We start from the raw sequence: 20,650 nt of genomic DNA on the forward strand, positions 1-20,650 counted from the left end.
TAGTTATTAAGGCCTTTTAATATACTCTTTCATTGGAATAACGTGTTCTGTACATAAGATGATTTTCAGTGGAAGCTAAAGCTGTGAGGTCTTGTTTAATCAACCAAAGTAATGTTGTTTTATGTAAATGATACAAGCTATGTTACTCTGGCATTTGCTTCTGAAAACAAGGTTAAAAAAAGTTCCAGGCTTTGAATATTTGGATAATTATAGAAATAAATGGGATTAGAGGTGACAGGTGGAACATGGATAAGCAATTTTCCAATTGTGGGTAGTGGTGCACCAGTGATCTGTGGAGCACTCTGCCTGTGCAAACTTGCACACCTTCAGTGGAGCTACCAGATAAGTGCTGAGTCTAGAACCTGTGTAGATAATGCAAGCTGTGAAGCAGAAAGCATACAACCGGATCTCCGGAAACCAGCTGACTTGGTTGAGTTAGCAGCAATAAACATCTTCATTTAGTCATGGAAGTGGATGACGAGGAATAAAAGTAGGAATAAATGCAACAAGGACTTGAAGCTGTGTAATTTTATTGCTCATTAGTTAGAAGGGAAAGATTTAATTTCTTTACTATTTTATTATTTTATTCTTTTGCAAATTTCTGTGCATTTGGGAGTTTATTGAATGAAGTTTCTTCTCGTGCTGCCAGAAGGGCTCTGCTACTTGAGCCACCCCCAGCATTCTGCCTAGTGCAGTCTCTGTGGAGTCAGTGGGCTTTACTGATGGCTGCTGGAAGAGAGAGAAACAGTGGCCTAGTAGAGCAAGTGTAATTTCTGCATTGGAGTTCCTTTAATCCTGAAACTTGGATTGTGACCATCTGCAGCAAGATAGTTATATGCTGCTAGTTAAACAGGAAACCTGACTTCATTAATTTTAAATAGGTACAAGTGTAGGTTTGTGATCATAATAAATGTGGGCAGAAATTCTGCTCTCCTGTCTTGCATTAGAAATCTTTCAGCATCTTCCTGTGTACCACCTGCTCATTCATCTGCTGCTGGCATTAGGAAAAGCAGCAAGTCTGGAAGTCAGACACTTGCAGTCTGCCTGGGCCCTGAGCTGAAGATAAGCAGTCCATATTGCAGATCAGTGTGTATGACTGCTTAGGAACTGCACTGGTCAGTGTGTTGAGAGCAGTAGGGGGAACTAGAGGAAGAAATTAGGTCAAGCAGTTGAATACTGTATAAAGTGTTGCGCCCTACTGAACTTCATTACTGAATTAAAATCTGAGTGTTGAAATTAAGAATATTTCCATTTGCTTCCTGAGGTGAGGGAAATTCCAGACTGGAGGTAAGTCCCTTCCTGTATCTCGGTATAGGAAAAAATAAACTGTATGCAATCTATAGTTAGAATAGAACAAATTTGATTCTTCAGAACCAGTAAGTAAGATCTAGGTTACTGCTTGAGCACTTGAAATGGGCTACAGATACATACTAGTCTCCCTTTTCTTCCATAGCTTCACATCAGCAACTCAGGACTACAAGCAAAGAAAGCATATAATACATTATTTGGAAGCAGTAATCTTTTTCCTGAGGTATAGTGTTGTTTGAAGTCTGTATAAACCTGTAAATAAACCTGAAGTCTGCTAAACCTGTAAATGCTGCTCAGCTGCCATCAGTTGCCACTGTGATTGTCTGGAGTAGAAAGGCAGTGGTTCTTTAGCATTTGTGGGCATTGACAGCAGACGTGTGAGTGAGGATCCTATAGGTGAAGGGAATCTGTTCTACTGCTAAACTGTTACATTTTGGATTAGTGTAGGCTTCAAGTACTTCATCACTGAGAACATCTGAGACATTAATAGGCCAGGAATACCAAAATTGGATGTGAGATGACTGAGATTATTTCACTGAAAAGTAGCAGTATATTCAGAAAGAAGATTTGCTTTAATAGTTTTCCTGACTAGCCCTCTTTCCCATGCCCTGATTTTTTCCTTTTATTAGGTTGTATTTGTAACCTCTCCATTGCACTGCTTTTTTCTTTTGATTTGGTATTATTACTATGGTAAGTAAAAGCCTCCATTTAGCTTCTCCAATCAATTGCAGCTTAATGTGTCTTCTGTTATTTACTGTAATTTGTCTGCTGTTAAAACTAAAATTTCTGACAACTAAAAATGTTTTCTAATGGACTTGTCCAAATTCCTTTTATTATTACCAAATAATTTCTGAGATGAAGTGACTGGATGTATACAGTGTTTCAAGCCTGTTCTCTACAGATTTGTGCTGAAAAAGAAAACAGCATTATAACACTTCTTTTTATTTTTCACAGTCTTAATCATTAAGTAATCTAAAATGTTTTTCTTCTGTTCACAGCTTGCATGTGGAACAGATATCTTTATCTGAGACCTACACAATAGGCCCTGAATATATATATATACATATATATATATTAATTAAATGAATTAATACAATTAGTTCATAACCCAAGAATGAATGTAAGTCAGATGTTTTTCCTTCTAGCCTTGTCCAACACAGCACCATGTCTCAGATTTCACCTGGCACATTTTCATAGTGTATCTGAAGTTCTTCCTCACCTTCACCACTCTTTGAAAATAGCACAAATAGATTGATATCATCCATAAATGTTGCCCTGTTGTTGCTTTTCAGCTCATGAGTGTAGCAAAGCTATGCTGGTAGCATAAATCCTGTTTTTCTCTCCTTCCACCAAACTACTTTAGAAGTTGAGCGCTGTTTTCAGGGAGTCTGAGGGATGTTTAACAGAAAAATATATATATACATACAGAAAAATCTGCAGGGTTGTCGTTTGTCAGATTCACTGACAAAAGTATGTCATGTTTGTTTTTTTTTGAGGAACTTCCTTGGTCTGCAGCAAGACTTCTGCTAAATTAAGCTAGGATATCCTCATTAGCATTAGAATTACTGATAAAATGGTGATCTAAGAATTCTCATGGGTTTATCATTAGCCAGCATTCATGGAAAAGCCTTAAAAGCTTTTTGAATCTTTTGAAGTTTGGAAAATAACCTTACTTCCTGGATATTTTTTCCTTTAAACTTTTGTATGTTTTTCTTATTAGCAATTCCTCTGTCTCTGTGTTTTTCTTCTGAACAGCTGACTCTAAGAAGGGACTGTAGTCTTAGAAATCACTGCTTGCCAGAGGAGAATTATTAGAGAACCTCTAATACTGATTTCAAGAGGGAGAGCAGATGATGAATTAGGAATTTGAATTTTATCTGGATTTCTAATGAGCTCTTATTTTTTTTTTTATTTTTTTTCCCCCATAGTTTTGATGAGATACTCTTGGATTGGATGACAATAGCTTGGTCTTGGGCTGCTGCACTGAAATAGTGAAAACTGGTGTACATTCCTGAAGGATATCAGTTTTGACAGAGAGATTGTCAGTGCTGTGACAGTGATATCCCAGACACCAGGGTTTGTTTATTTAGTACACAAATGAAGTTATGAGTAGGCCTGTCACAAAGACTGGAAAGGATGAAACAATAATTTTTATCACAGGATTTTGGCAGAAGCAGACACATCTCCTCTAATACATACAACTGCATATTCTAATCAGTGTCTGAAGTGCCAGGGATGTTCAAGTTCTCTCTAAACTATCTTGATGGATGCAAAAGAATCAGGAACTTTTGTTGAGCAGCTGCTCTGATGGCCAGCTTGCACAGAAGAGTAGAAATCACATCTGACAAACTCCATCTGGCCTACTTCACGGCCACCCAAACATGACTGTTGATTGTTTAGGTTCCAGCCAGCCAGAGAGGAAAAGAATGGGATATTGTCAGGATTCAGGAAACATTTTGGTTTACTGCTGAGAGGAGGAATTTATTTTTACTCTTCTGGGTAGCCTGGTCAGCTTTCTTTCTTTTTTTCACTCAGGCTTTCTGTCATTCTTATTGTTCTGTCTCTCTCTCTCCCCATAATTCCTGTACTTTGAACTATTTATAACTTTGATCAAGATAAAACTGAATAGGAAAAGTAGTTTACCTGGACACTTAGGAAAACAATTTTACTAGAGCTGGCAAACATTAATACTGCTTATGCAACAGTTGTCTTTAATAAATGGAGTGTCATCTAGAGACCATGATATCCAGTACCCGTGTTTTTAAACACTGTTCAGAAGAAGGCAAGACTTGCAATACATTACAATGGCTTCAATGTCTTTTCTGTAATGAAGATCAGGTGTAGCACTGAACTCTAGTAATACATCAGAGCATTGCCTGTGTTTGGTGGTGTTATGAGCTCCTACAGTGCTTTTGCTAATTTCCCATTGTTTGAAGAGCTTTATCTAAGAGTTAATAGCAACATAAATAATCTGTACTACATTACTTCTTCTATCTAGGAAACTTTATGGGAAGAATTTCCAGAAAATGAAAAGGTAACCCTACAGAGATGAGGAATTACAATGTAAACAATAATGATTATTGAAAGTCAGAAAGGTTAAATGATTTTTCAGGGTCATACAGTTACAATAGCAGGTGCACATGCTCAATTAGGAACTGTTAACTCCTGGCTGCATGTTCTTACTAGCAGCAATTGCTCCCTTTTTTCCCCAGTCTGCAGTTATCTGAATGTGACAATTTACTTCAGGGTGTCTGAACTACCATATTTGAGTCAGGTCTCATTTTGGTGTTATCTCAGTAGATTTATGACAGTATTTGATATTAACTTACTATGTGTCTTCTTAGGGGAGCTTGCTGTCAAAACACAGAGCTGGGCTTTTGTTAATGAGCAGATATATTTCTGTACCAACTTCGCTGCCAGAAACAGAATGCAACATGTGGTTTCTGGGCACTACAGCTTTGATTCCTACCTGCAGAGAGGACATCTGACTAGCAGCATTGCCAGGGCAGACTGTCTGCACTTTGGCAGAATGACTTGGCTGTTGGTTGTTGCAAGGAGCTCACAGTGACAATTTCTGAATGAACTGCTCACCTGATATGCAGCTACTTGTTGCTCAGACAAACTGGGCGCAGCGCTGAAAAAAAAGGACTGACTGCTTGTGACCCACTTTGTTTTACAGGGTGGGCAATCTGCTTTTTTCATGGTGCCCTCCCTCATGTTTGCCTTTGAGTAGCAAAAAAAAAAAAAAAGCCTTCTTCTGAAGAGTAGCTGGAGGAAGCATAAGGGGAGAACAAATGATTTGTTAGGACTGTGATTTTGTTTAACTTGAAAGATGCTGATGTATCCTGTTTTGGCATCATTCTTTTCTTGTATCTCCCTCTGAAGGTTGCAGAACTCCCCATCTTTAATGTATCTCATTAATCATGCAGGCATGCAGCTAGCGTAATAATTAGTATTACAGGAGGCAGAATAATAGGATCTACTTAAACTAATTAGATATAAAAATGAGGGATTTTCTCATATTAGGCAACAGCTGCTATAGTTAAACAAAAACCTGAAAGGTAAATTGGAAAGTTTCCCTTTTCTTATGAAGGCATGAGGCAGCCTTATTCAGGAGTGTTCCCTGGCACTGAGCAGGAGCTTGCAGTGAAGTACAGTGATCTGAGCTCTGTGGGACAGACACTGGCAGTGGATGCCCAGCGGGAACAGCATGACTGACTGTTATTATTGTTGCTATCATCATGATTATTTGTATTGCATGAGTGCCCAGAGGCCCAATTGAAAAAGGGTGCCATTGTACTAAGGACTGCATTGTGAGAGGCAGTTTTACCATGAATAATTTATGTCTCATGGGGCTGAGAAATGTGAAAACCAAGAGGAGAAATGGTGGTCCAGAGGGGTGAGACTGGATACTAAATTCTTGGTAGTATTTCCCTTAGTCTGAGGATGAGGCTTGTTATTTCAAGATGAAGTAAAATTCAAAGAGAACTCTGTGAGTCTCTGAGATACATTCTGTGTCTTGGCTTCTTGCTACTGTAATATGAGGAAATAAGATTTGTCTCATTAATTTAAGTGGGAACAAGAGTAAGTCATATAAGAAAAACAGAACAGAATGGTGGCTGTGGCATGGATCAGCCTCAAGCTGCTAATAAGCTGCCATTGCAGGCCTAAGCAAATAAAATTCTGGTGTCTTCAAATGGAGGTGGCTTGTTTGTTGGTTTTTTTTTTTTTGGTTCAGTTTCCTTCCTTATGCTTCTTGAAAGCTTTCTCCTGTAGCATCTCTCAAGAATGTTTTTGTACCTTTGGAAAATGAGTTTTTGGACAAATAATTTGAGCATTTCACCCAGTTGTACTCTCATTCTGATTCACACATCCCTGATTCCAGGGAGCAGTAAATGCATGAAGGAGAGGGAGAAAGATAAAGATATTTTTAAAGAAATATTTTTCAATTTTTAGTTGTTCTTCAGATTTAACAGGTGATTTTGAAAAGAAGAACACAGGGAAATTTCATGGGAAACCTGGACCTCCATGTTTTCTGACCTTCTGGTTTGTATTCCAGATGCTTTTTTTCTGTGTTATCACTCAAGATGAAAAAATGAATGTGATAAATGTTCCTGTTTAACCCTCTTGTGCCTGCAGGAGTTTCTTTTAGTATTTAATACAGACCTTTGGGGGAGAAAGTTTAAATAGCCCTGTGTGCCAATTCTCTTACATGCTCATTGTCTCACTTTCCTGGCTTGGAGGAGCAGGCCAGCCTCCTTGGCATTAGTCACTGCTCTTGAGCTGTGGAAATGCCTGAAGCTGTGGGACTTACTGTGATAAAAGATATTCCATCAGCAAATGTTTACACTCATTACTGTTCCCAGCAGTGAAACAGAGAGAGAGCTCTGTTCCTTCCTTTTTGTCCTCTCCTTTTCTAGTTCTTCACTTCCTTTCCTTTCAAGTTTTATTTTCCTTCTTTCTTCCTCCATCTCATTTTCCACATCACCTTCTCTATATCCGCTGGACTTACTGCAAAAGTTTTGTAGGCGACTCCTCTGCATGGAACACTGGCCAAAGCAAAATCTGTAGCCTTTGCCCTAAGGGTAGACTAGGCTGGGGCAGATGCACTGAGCACACTGAGAAATGTGCATGTCTGCTTTTCAAAAGCCCACTACATAAAATGAGGTTTCTATTCATGGTACATAGCAAATAATTTTCTGCTAAATAGCAGTTTGCTGCTCTCAGTTTGACGTACAAACTGCCTCAATGTAGCATTTTAATTCTCTGTGGATGTAGGGAAATGCAAAACTCCAAAGAGCTTATTACTACGTTTTCTTTTCAGCAGTCTTCAGCAGACATGTGAATGCAGAGAGTAAACTCTGAATGTATCACTCTATTCCTGCACCTGTCTCATGGGTATTAAGATGGATCTTGTGTACCACTGAGACAGACAGCTGAAGAGCCAGCCGAGATGGGGTCTCTCTTGTGCTGATTGTAGAACATGACAAAGAACAGTAAGAATGTCCTTTCCCTAAATCAGCAAAGTGAATATACCAGATGATAAGAAGAAGCAAACAGAAGAACAAAGTGACCCACTTCTGGAAACCATCTTCCAGTTAGACAGACCTCTTCAGCATGCTCCAAGTGCAAAATAGACATTGCTTGAAAAGTTTAGCAGTAACAGTCTTCTGAATCATTTCATGGCTTTGATGCATGTGATTTGGACTAAAAGAAAATGAGAAAATTAGAGATCTATTTTCCACAAATGACTCTTTTGGCCATATCTTTTTTGGATATATTGTTTGTAATGAGCATGAATCTAGCTGTTCCCCTATAGATAACACATCATACACTATCCTTCTGTCATGTGTCTGCAGCTTCGCCTTTCAGTTTGAATTAGGTCCATGCTGCGTTCAGCTGGGAACAAATACAAGGATATCCTGAATGTAAGTCGAGAAAGTGAGAATCAGAACAAAACCTGCTTGGAGAAGCTGAGCAACACTTATAGTCAAGAAGAGGAAGTGATTAAACAATGCAGAGCTTATGTGCAGGGGATATTGTCAGTTGTAATACATTAACAAAGTAAAAATACATCAAGGTCATTAATTCATTGGAGAGTTACCTTCAGTGGTGTTTTAGTTAGAGGAGTATTGCTTTTGCTTCTATCCAGTACAACTCTGTTATGTTCAAAGAGCCTCTTAAGAAGAATTTATTTTGGAACAAAATTGCTATCTTAGGTTTTTGAATGTTTGTTTTTTTGTTTGTTTTTACTTAAACTGATTTGGAGTAAGTAAATGCTTCTCTTTTCTATAGCAGTAGAAGAAATACCACGTTTAAGTGGTATTTCAGAATCAGCAGATTTGCACCTGTAATCATGGAAACCATGAGGTACTACTGCTTCTGTTCCTATGGAGCAGGGTGAAGCCCTGTACAGTGGTCCCTGTATTGTGGGTTTTTTTATTTTTCATTTTTACCAAGGGACAGAATCCTTGGTTTTGTCATAGTTGAGAACTGCCCCATACCCAATGACCACCACCACAGCAATCAAGTGCTCTGAGATACATGTCCCAGTGTGAGAGGGAGAGCCCTTTAGGAAACCTGTCTTCCTTGTACCAAGTGGGACAGAGCACTAATTCCCATGTCCCAAACATGTGGTGCTGAAATGCTTTGCTCTAACTGCTTTTGAAATTTTGGATGGGCTTTTACAACTTCTGGGGGCACTGTTTGATCTTGTGTATAGGAAAAGTTCAGCAATCCATGAGTGAATTTTTACCTTCTTCACAACAAAGGAAAATAAATACATGCAAGTCCTGGCTTTCTGTGCGTGACTCCCATTAAAATGCAATTACTTACTTTTTGTACCTTATTCATTAATAGTGGCTTCACATCGTACGTGGCTTCTGTTCAATATAATTACTTTCCTTTTCTGCAGGCGTAGTAAGAATGAAGCTTCAGAATGAAGACAATTATTTAAGGAGAATTGCTGCCATTTCAAATTGCTTATCAGATTAATTTGTTTACTCAGTAAAGTCCTCACCTTAAATTTGCTGCATTTTTGTTCTTAATCTTCATGCAGATTTGGGCCCGTGACAATGCAGCTTTTAATCCTATGAACAGTTCTTAAAAATAAGGCTGTTCACATTGCTGAATGATTACAAAATCAAATGTGTGTGCATCAACACAGCTGGCTCTTGCAGGGCTATTTGTACTATGCTACGTGGGTGTTTTTATCTCACTAGAAGTGCTCTGAGTTCTGGGGGTGCTAGATATCTGTGCAGTACTTGATTGCTGCTCTCTGCAGGAACAGACAAGTATTCTGAATTTGCTCTTTGCATTTGCCCAGGTCCAAGATTCTAGCCTCCAGCTGTGCAAAAGCTCTCTTACTGTGAGATAAGAGAGAAGGCGGAGGGACACCAGAAAGTACATGCAATAAAACAGACACAAAAATTGAGGATGGTTTTTACAATTCTCATTAATATTCTGGACTATGCATAGCTCACTCTCCTGGTCCTTTTGTTTTGCTGCAGGAATATATAGGGGTTGTAAAGCTAAAGCTAAAAATTTCCTTCATGTGCAGGAAGCCTGGATGGGTCATAGCTAACTGTTGCTTTCTTCAGTGTGGTTGTGTGCTAAGCCATGCCAGAGGTGCAAGGATAGTTTGGCTGGGGCAATATCGCATAGTACACTCTGTGCAACAGGAAAACAGCTATCTGTGTCCTTCCTGCTTTCTGCCTTGTTCCCTCCTCTGTTGCATCCTTAATTCCCTAGAGGTAGCTCATAAAGGCACCTCCAGTAAATGTCTGACTCAGTACTAAACGTATCGAACTTTTGAAGCAGTTAATACAGTGTGTAGATTCAGATTAAAATTAGAATTCAGATAAAATATTTAGTATGCTCTGGTATGAACCTAGGTTTCATCAGTTTTGATCACCTCATTTCAGTGACTGTATATTCTTAGTAACACCTGTCTGCAGCAAATACATTTTCTGTAGCTAATACATAGCCATTGCACAGAGTCATAGCTCTGTCTTTACAGATTTTGCTTTAACTAGGTCGGTGAGGTGAAGGAGGCTGGTATTGACCCAGGGTTCTAGCAGATGGTAGTGTTTTGCTCAAGGTAGGCTTTGTTCACTGTGTTCCTTTTCTTGCTTCCTTCTGCCTCAGCCCTGAATCATTGAAACTGAACTGCCTTGTGGTGTCAGTAAGATGTAGAAAGTGGCATTTTGGCCTTCCTATCATAAAGTCTATTTTCAATGTACATAGCTTGAGAGTTACTGAAGATTCTGACAGCAGGCAGTGATCATATTGAAAAATCTGAAATGAAATACCTGAGGTGGTCTTGCATTCAACTTATGCTAAGGTGAAGTTAATTTAGGTAATTTTCTTTTATGGAGTAGGAATCTGAATTGGATTATTGGTAGTGGTGTATCTTGGGGATCTTTCCCCCATTACCTGGTAGATGTCTATAGCAGGAGTATGGGACTTTTGAGCTTTGAGGAAACTGGCACTGAACTCTGAACTGCTCAGGGCTTCCAAGCATGTTGTCAGGGTTGGCACTGCTGGCATGCTGACCCTTTCAGTACAGAGTGGCTGGCTACCTTGGAAAGAGAAATACTGGCGAAGTGATCAGGGTAACATAGATCCCAGTGTGGCTTGTGAGGTGACTTTAAAGCATATAAAAGTTGAGACATCAGTCTAGGGTGAACAAACACGAGGACAATTAAACTCTAAGTGACACAAATGTTAGCGTAGATCTGAGCAGTGAGAAAACATGAACAAAATATGTCTTAAAGCAACTTTCTGCAGTTACGTACTGTTGCCTATAGCTTGAATGCAGTTAAAGCAGGTGGAGGGTGCTGTGAGCAGAATTGTTCAAGACAGTATGAACAACAACATTTTGATACATAAATATATGGGTACTGATGTATAGGGTATAGTTTTTAAACAAGCTTAAGGACTGGGAAATATTTGAGTTGTTTTCTTTTTTTATATTGCCACAACTCTGAGGTTGTTTCATGAAGTAAGTGTGCTTTGCATCAATACAGCTTAACTGTCTGAAAGATTAAGCTCTGGCAGTGTGAGTACTTTCAATGTGAGAGGAATTACCTCCCAGGTGGGAGCATTTTGTTATCCCAAAACATCAAGCAGAAACACTTCCCTATGTAAGTAGATGAATTTGGCAGTTTGGGTGATATGCAGATTGATTATCACAAGGTGGACAGCGGGGTGAGTTTAGCTTCTCCCTTTCACTGAGAAGCAGATACAGACATCTGTCTGGGACCTTAAGTCGAGTGCAAGATATAGTCTTTGAGGCAGGGATCTGATATGATCACATAACGACAGCTGAATAAAACCTTCTCCTGCTAATAAGTGACATCATCCCAATAGTGAGCTGCACATATTATTTTCTTTGGCAGTGTACTCTTAGTAGTCAGTACATCTCTTTTTGTGAATATAGGTGAATGCAGTTTGAATAGATTTTACAAATCCAAGTGCTTGTCTCGATAAAATACTGCATTGATAAAATGTTTCTTTCTCGAAAAAGAAAAGGAAGAGAGAAAGAGAGGCCAATCCAGTGCACAATCCAGGAGGATCAGTGATATAATGGAAAATTTAGATAAAGACTTGAGTAAAAGAGATTAGAAGGGGAGACAGAAAAGTAGTAGGGGAAAAAGGAAGCTTCAGCCAAGTGCAAATTCTGTACTAACTTAATGAAAAATGGCATTTTGTAATGATAGTTTGTAAAATAACACCAGGTTCTGTGAATGGCTCCAGGCTGCAGGCATGTATACACGTACGCTCACATAAACAGTCAGAGAAATAATAATAGCAATAAAAAAAAACAATTTTCACATTTTCAAACTGAAAACAATTACTTCTTGTTCTAAGGTATTTTAGCCTTATTCATATCGGAAGGATATCAAAAAAGCTTCCTTGGCTTTAATGAAATAAATTAGTTTTACCAGAGTTGATGGCTATTTGACTGTCCATGTTACATGAACCAGGTAAGGAGAAATTAATCATATTCACAAAGAAGACCTCCTTAAAGACCAAGTACTTACTTTTTCATTCAGGGTGATGGATGTTACTTTACCTCTTCACCTGAGATGGACTTTCTTTTTCTTTTTTCCTCTGAGAAGGAAGGAACAAAGGCATAATTCAAAGGAGGCAAGTGTCTATCAGTGAAACCCATGTTAAGGCAAACATGAGTCTACTGCACACTGTTTGCAGACATCTAATTCACAGAAATCCAGTTTCCATCTCTTTATAGTACTCGTTTTTCTACATTTCACAGTGATATTCAGAGGATTTATTCATTCTCTTAGAGTTGTTAACTGCCCCATTACAAGATTATAAGTGGGACGAAAGTATCTGATCCACTTAATTTCTTATTCATTTTTTAGGCCTCCTAGTTGATTTCTTCTCCCTACAGAACACAGCATTAACTCTTACTGTGGTGGAAGTTACTGTGGATAGCTGGTGGTGCAATACCTTCGCTTGTATCTTCACATCATTCCCTTACACAGCACACATTAGTTATAGCAGCAAATGCACTCTCTTCCCTTCCCAATCCTATTGGTACTAACCAGCTGGACAGATCACGCCAAACTTCTGCTGCCTATCAAGAGTGCATAGGTGTTTGTACCAAACAAATGGGGAAGGGCTGGCAATGGAGAAACTAAAGAAACTAGTGAGTTCTCTCACCATGCTCTGGAGTTGCTTTCATATTCAGAGAAAGCCAAAGATAAACAATGAAATAGAAAGGAAGCGAGGGAGGGGTATGTGTGTGGGTAGTGTGTGCAGAGCTTTATTCCAGCTCTCTGCTGAGCCATGACCTGGTTTCTGCAGGAGCCACTTGCTGCTTTCTTGTTTTTGGAACAAGTTCCTGACACAATGCTCTGCATGCCAAATAGGGTCGGTGTTCAGATAGGAAGGGACTGAATTAGATGTGCACCCCGTTCCCATCCTCTCTATCTTCTCAGCTGTTCATTTTATATTCATTTCATTCAGTTTCCCTTTCCCTGCTCAGGAAACAAAATCTGTTCTTATGTGTATAGAGAAATAAAGGGGAACTTTCAGGGATATTGGATGAAGTTTATTACAGGGACTTTTAGATGCTGACTGTTTGTGGTTATTGTCTTGACAGAATCCAAGAAGAAGAAAAAGGAAGGCAAGAAACAAGAGAAGATGCTGGATTAATGGAGCTGACTTGGGCAATGTGAGAAAGGGACATCAGCAAACACGATCGGTTAACAGTTTCATTTATACCTAGGCATTCTATCCTAAAATTATTTATAGCTTAATGGTACAATAGAAGCAAACAAGCAAACACAGACAAAAAATATCCTTTTTTATTTACTTTAGTATTTTTGATGTATAACCCTAACAACAATTTTTAGAGGCCTGTGATAAAGGACTCCAAACTCATTTAGAAAATTCTATTGCATATTGAACAGTGTAGAAGTTTTTAAAATATTTTTTTCTCAAGTCTTGCTGTAGGTCTCAGCCTTGTAACTACTCCATGCAAGCAGAATCTGAACCTGTGTAGAGCCCTGCTGAACCCAGTGGTACCCTATGTGGATACAGGAGTCTGGTTGGACTCCTGCATTAGGACTGTATGTCTGAAACAACAAACAAATATTGTTTTTAATTTGTAACATCTGGATAACTGAATGAAGTTATTTGTTTAAGGAGAGGATGCGGACATTTTGTTGAGCATTTGCAGGCAAAGAATTTTTTTCTGTATGTGGTGAATGTTCATTCCAAACTAGTCTGTGTGAAAAGCAGTAGCATTCGTATCTTGGTTCCTGGCAGTAAAAACTGTTCAGTGGTTTGATATAGCAGGGTCCTCAATTTTTAGGATTTTGTAGAAAAGAGATTTTCTACAAAAATATCTTGGTAGAAGGATAGCAAAAACTCTTTTTTTTCTTTTACTATGCTGACATTGGTGAATGACAATGTCAGACAATGTCATCTGTTTTATTTACAAAAGCTCTTTTTTTTTTTTTTTTTTTCCTTTTTTTCCCCAGAATGGAGAATATCTTTTTCATAAAAATCTAATTGAAATTGTTGCTATTCTGCCTGACCCAACTCTCTTTTGTATTAGTGGGAATCTTCCTGTTGATTTTAACTATAGCTGGTTGAAAATAGAAATTATGCCTATGGGAAGTAACAGAACAATTCAGTTTGGAAACTCTAAGATGGCTCATATTTCTGACCAAAAAGGGACACTTTATGAGACTTGAAACAAATAGGAATGAAATTATTTTTAGTTTTATTTGTCTATTAGTAAAGCAGAAGTGAAATGTCAAGATGGTACCTTTTGCTTTCTTCTGTTTTTAAATAAGTAAAAACACCTTGGAAAATCTTAGCCATAAAGGTAGATTTTTCTTTTAACTTCATTTTTGTTTGTAACTCAAAAAGGGAAAAAAAAAGAAAATATAAAACCTGTTGTTTTTTCTGTTTGTTTGATTTTACATATTTCAAATGATAATGAGTCCTCAGAAAAGTCACAAAGGAGAAAAAAGATCTTGCAGTGACTTGGTATATCCTCAGGTAAAAGATCGTTTTACAAGCCAAACAACATTTAGACCTGATATATTAGAAGAAACCTATGGCATTTCAGCCCTCAAATTCTTTTAAAAAACACCATTTAAAAATTATAAAAATTTGGTAAGCAAGAAGTAAGCTTCACCCAGGCCTTGCCTGGTCAACAGGAAGTCTCCCACAGTTTCCCTTTTGCTCCTGCAGATCCTCATTGACTTTAGTGAAGCTGCAACAGGGTGCAATCATCTGGGTAAATTACAATGCTCTTTTGGAATTAGCTTATAGAAATCTTTTACTGGTCTATCTATCGTTTCACTTCCCTTTTCTAAGCAGAAAATAAAAATGAAAAAAAGCAGAGCTTGTCCTCTTTTATTCTCTCACTTGGGGACTATAGCTGATCTGAATTTACAGTGAGGCAAGTCCTTCTGTAGACATTCCCAAACCTTTCTGAAGCCAGGCTGCACGTAGCTCAAGGTAGACTAGTCACAAGTATTTCTCAGACTACTTGGGTGTGTTTTGCAGTCTTTGTTGATGTCCTTGTTATTTTGACTATACTATTAGACATACCTGAGACAGTGCTATAATTAATGTTCCAGATATGGTGGATGTGCAATGACCAAACCCAAAATGACAAGTTGCAATTCACAAAGGCATTTATTTGGGTGATGCTGGGTGCTATTTTTTTTTTCCCATTTTGTTTTTTATTTTGTTTTGTTTTATTTTATGATCTGATCAGGTCTGCCTATGCTTATGCCTCAGACTTGAACTAATGAATTGGTAGATCTGATTGATGACAAAGGGAGGAAGAAACTTTTTCACTCACCAAAGGTTTGTCTGTCTAAATGCTGCATCAGTTAACTTGAAGTGGTTCAACTTTGAGTGTAGACACTGTTGCACCATTTTCTTACGTGAGCTAATCTAGTCCACATTTCACAGGGAACTGGCAGGATTTGGGATTGAAGCTGAGACTTACAGTATGACTCTCCATTAGCAAACTGTAGATATGACTTCTGTTTTCTACTTTTATGAGTAAAAAGAAAACAAATTCTCTGTGCTTCCTCCATCACCTTTTGTTCCTTACAATCAACTGTCCATCTGGATTGCAAAAGAAACATTCCAGACAGTTTTTGAAGGAGGTCAGTAAAATTCCCATTCTTACAATGGTAGTGTATGGCCTCCATTGAGAGAGTTTACAGAAATCAAACAATCAAACAAAGAAAATATCATGCTAGGACCAGCAGAAAGTACAACAGTCCTGTGAGCAAAGGGTGTGGAATAGGAAGACTTCCTCTGTACCTCTCAACCACACACATCTGGGGCTATATTTGCATCTTATTGTTAACATGTGTATATCATACTTTACTCAAATGGCAGCCTTTTTCTGAGAGATCTAAGTGCTCAGAAAAGAGAGGTGAGTTGCAGAACATCAGAAAAGGGTGATTCTGCATCCAGTCTCTGGATTTCAGCAAGTTTAAATTTAGGGTAGTTTGAGTATAACTCCCACTATTTCCTCTATGTAAGCTGAGCCATGCTTCCAAGCAATTAGGCCTGTCTCTATCTTGATTTAAATCAGTATTTGAGGATTGGAGCATTTTAACACTTCGGCACGTCTCCTGGCAGAATTGCCACTATTGAAAGAGAATCATTGCTTGTCAGCTTGGCATATTTCACAGACTATTAAGTGCAGCAAGACTATAGCATAAATTATGTCTTAGGGTAAGGCCCCAGGAGGGGAAGACATTTGCTGTACATTCAGGTAAATACTAATTTCTGGTTCTCATCTTCTAATTATACTACTTCTTGTACTGTTTTTTCAAAGGAGAAAAATAAGCAGAAATACAGGAGTAATAATTATAAAACATATCAACAGACAATGTAGCATTGTTCACAGGACCAATGTCAAGAAGGAAATACCATCAGAAGCTTTTTACGCAAACTTCTTTTTCTTGCTTCTAGGTGATTAGAGAAGGCAGGATTACTTGGTGTCACATTTGCTTTTCGGCTTTGCTTTATTTGTGCCTTAATGAAAACTAGGTGACTATAGTATGTTACTGAAAATATGGAGGATTCCCGCTCCATCCTCAAAAGAAGGCATCCATAAGGAGGCAGTCTGGCTTTCCTTCAGTCTAGGAATCTGTTCTTTCTTCCTAGGCATGAATATATTTTTTGTACTCATTTGCTATTGAAATTGTTCAGCAACAACATAAACAATGTAAAACTCCTGATTTTTCAAAGCTAAATATTGTTCAGGTACACCATTCTGATATGACACAATAATCTTTTACATCTCCCAGATTCTCATGCTAAGGGGAAGCATGCGAATGAGGTAGACATCTCTTATTCAATCTTTTAAAACTCTCTAGGAGAGCAACCTATGCAAAATTCTGACTATATTCTCTCCTGTATGGGGACAGATTTGTTGAGCTCCACCACTCATCCCTAATTTTGATAGTCTTAGTAGGTTTTCCAACAGGTTTGCTAAGGGAATCTACCTCCCACCTAACCTCTGCAGACATTTTTGATCCTTCCTAATGCTAAAGGATATATTCTCCACTACTTGCTGACTAGTTGTAAAACAGTCCCAGCAAGCCCTGCCGTCAGATACCTCTTATTGTGATCTTCTAACACTAAAAATAAATAGTGAATATATGTCATCAGAAGATGACAGTGAACAAAGAAATATAAGAATGAGAGAATCAGTTCTCTCTATCTGTTGGGGGGGTGGCTTGCTCTGTCATAGCCCCACCTGAGTGAGGCTTCTTGTGGAAAAGAAATGCATCACATACAGTGAAGAGTAGAGAGAGTGATTAAAGAATGGCTACTCTCAAACAGAAGAGCCACTAAGCCACATAATCAGAGCAAGAAGTTGGATCATTTCCTAATGCATTCTCTTATACCTTTTGGTTTAAACGAAGAAACATTGTGCATAGATCTTCATGTATAGGGAGTGCTGTCTGAGCAAATTAGAGTGTGGAAGGACCCCATTATAATCCATGGATAATTTATCTTGGAGAAGGTCTAGGTAGTGTTTTTCATAGCAACAGAAATGTGCATGTACTTTTGGATTAAATCTAAACAATGAGGTGTAATAATTTTTCTGATGTTCCCCTTCTGCCACTCTTCTGCCTTGTGGCCCCATCACTCTGACCTGAGCAGAAATGAGATATTTCAGGGAAAACATGAGAACTCAGCTATATTCTCTTTCATCACATTGGTAGGTCTGTGCAAGCCCTCTATAATTTCTGCAGTTTTCCATTTAAATGTGGAGCATCTTGATGTCATAAGTTGTTAAAAATAAGTACATATCTGAAATCACAATGAAACTGAAAGCATGAGTCCAGTGTGTGATTTTTCTGATGAAACAAAACAGAGACTCTCCAAGTGTTCCTATTTTGGAAAGTCGTTCAAAGTTAAAGACCATACAAAAGCTTTACTATTGAATACTGTGATGTAAAGCTAGGAAAATGAATAGCCTCTGCAGTGCTGTCTCACCCCTAGCCAACTTCATTTAATTAATTACACTGTTTGAATTCCCTCAGCCTAATCTACTTGGCAACCAGACACTATCTAACTATTCTCAATGGGTGATTCATTACACTTCCTATATTATAATTATATAGCTCATCTAGGTTATTACAGCCGAAGAAAGTGGCTTTGGTAGTCCAGAGACTGCAGTGGTCACTGAAGGGACTTGCAGCAGATGCAGGCTACTACCACTGCTACTTGGAGCTAGGAACCACCTCAGCAGGATGTTAGTCAAACACACCATCTTCAAATATATGCTCATATATATTGAATAGGTATGGAGATCCATGTATGTTGAAGCAAAAGTGTATTAATAAAGTGCATCCATAACTCAAAATGTGACTCACAACTAGTGCTGCCATGTTTTAAAGCTAAAGCAGAAGTGAGAGAACTTTTGGCCTGTGTTCAGTTTTTGTTTTTAAAATAAAAGCATAGTAATAGGCTGGAGAGTCAGGTTTCTTCTCTTCCCCAGCATATTATTTTAAGGATAGCTGTGCCCAAGGAAAATGCAAACACCCACCAACAAACTGGCCAATAGGACTTAGTATCAAAGTGACATTCTCTTCTGTCACAGTAAGTACATGGAAGGGCTTTATTCAAAGCTTCAAAGTGGAAGAACTGATTAAGTGTGAACATAGAAACCCAAGAAGAAAAAGGCTTTTTCTTTGAAAAGAGAAAGTGAGGAAAAAAATAAAGAAATGAAAAAAAAAATAATTAAAAATAAATAAATAAAACAGAAGTCATCTTGATACCTGTGGTTTAGGTGCTAAGTAAGAGAAGAAATGAAAGTCAAAAAAACAAAGCCTGAGTATCATGTTCAATGTATTTCTAATACTGTATATATCTATTAAACCAGTTCTATATATCTTCTCATGGATTATGTTCTTTATGCTGTTCTTTTTCTTTTTTTCTTTTATTTTTTTTCCAGTTTGTATATTGATTTTGTAAGCTAGTAGTGTGTTACCTTTTCAATTTTTTAAAACTTGTATGAAAGCCATATATCCATATTATAGAATGAAAGCATTAATCCTGTAATATCCTTAATGTTTCCTTTAGCTCTGTGGGATTGTGGGAGGTTCTAGCGAATGTATATGTTTACCAATTGTATCAACATAATTTACTTGCTCTTAGTGGCGATAAAAAATTAAATAAACTAATACACAGAAACACGGTGTCATCATTTGGTTGCTGCAACTGTGGTCTTTGGACTTTTGAAGTTTCTAAATTCCTAATATTATTAGTGGTCTGCCTCTGTGTTGCTGGGCCCTGAAACACTCGTCATTTCTGTTAATTCAGAAAGAGTTCAAATCTATAGGAAGAAATCTGCCTGCAACCAGTTCTAGCAGAAAATATCTCTTTGTTTTGGGAGTACTGAAAGCTGTCTGCCCCCAACTCATGTGAGGTACCATTTCTATAAATGAATTTTTTTCAGTATAGTTGTTTCATTTGGTATAACATAGGCACAATGATGGGTTACATGTATAAGGAGTTTGGAATCTTTTATTTTATAATTATTCTACCAGATAAGTGGTGGAAAAACTGTTCTCAGCCTTGTTGTGCTCAGCTGTTTAACAGTGACTTTAATGACTGTACATTTAGTGAATGATGATTAAGCCTCAGGAGTAGAGCAAAGATATTAAATTATATTAATGGACTACAAAAAGTGATGAGGAAACTCAGGTAATGTTCACTGTGTGCTAATTTCTTTTATTTTGTTGGCCTTTCATTATCCTTGTTGTTTGTTTGTTTGTTTTGTTAGTTTGTTTGTTTTTCCCTAAATCTCATTTCTTTTCCATATCTCTTGCTGTTTTTTATTGATGTGCTGAAGCATTAGTTAAAATTTCAAAAGAACAAAATTTTCCTTATAAAGCTTTCTGTCACTCACTGTCAAAAGAGGGAGATGCTCCATAGCACTTACAAGCATGGAGATTTACACAATCTTCAGAAATTGTTTGGGGGAAAGTAGGCTGTTATAAGATACCAAAACTGATAAAGCATTCTTCAAATCATTAATGGACTCAACAACATAAACCCTACCTTTGGAAAGAATCACAGAATCACAGAATTGTAGGGGTTGGAAGGGACCTCTAGAGATCATCGAGTCCAACCCCCCTGCCAAAGCAGGCTCCCTACACCACGTCACACAGGTAGGCATCCAGGCGGGTCTTGAATATCTCCAGAGAAGCAGATTCCACCACCCCCCTGGGCAGCCCGTTCCAGTGCTCCGTCACCCTCAGAAGGCTGAGTTGTTTAATTACAAAAGGAAAATATGTATTCCCTTTTCATATTCTACTTAGGAATTAGTTATGTTTTTAGGTTAGTAAATAATAATAGTTTTATGATGCTCTTTTTCTTAATTGAGAGCTATCTGGATCTTGTCACTAAGTCAGAGCTGCTTGAAGACTATCTCAAGTCTTCCTCAGCTTTCCAGAGCTCCATCACACAGAATACACAGGTCTCCGAATTCTCCTGTCCTTCCTACCTAAATACCTACTAAGCCTTAAACAAGTTTTGCAAAGAGCTTTTGAGTCAGCTGTTTTCTGGTGGGTTGCCTTTGTTGCTTCTGGTGGGTCTTAGAAGGCCATCTCTGTCTTAATATAGCCTATTTTTATTATGTTTGGGGTACATGAATGGAAAAGATTTCATGTAGAGGACATGTAGTGGTGCTACCACTCTGTGTCCCAAACTTCTGGGAGTGGTGGTTCATGAAGTGGTTCTATGGATGCAAGGAGGAGCATCAGCGGTGAGTGGGAGGAGATGTCCCTTTAAAAGTACCACTGGCAGAGTG

At 38.1% G+C, this 20,650-nt stretch overlaps 1 protein-coding gene across 1 annotated transcript in view; it reads left to right on the forward strand.

The window, feature by feature from the left end:
- The window catches only part of PTN (pleiotrophin), a 69,440-nt gene extending 50,411 nt beyond the window's left edge, over positions 1-19,029 (forward strand). Inside the window, exon 5 of the mRNA XM_072328610.1 lies at positions 12,938-19,029. Coding sequence (XP_072184711.1) covers positions 12,938-12,990 — 53 coding nt within the window. The 3' untranslated portion in view covers positions 12,991-19,029. The remainder of the gene's footprint in view (positions 1-12,937) is intronic.
- Positions 19,030-20,650: the final 1,621 nt, after the last annotated feature.

The sequence above is a fragment of the Excalfactoria chinensis genome, chromosome 1 (assembly GCF_039878825.1).
Source record: "Excalfactoria chinensis isolate bCotChi1 chromosome 1, bCotChi1.hap2, whole genome shotgun sequence".
Lineage (NCBI taxonomy): Eukaryota > Metazoa > Chordata > Aves > Galliformes > Phasianidae > Excalfactoria > Excalfactoria chinensis.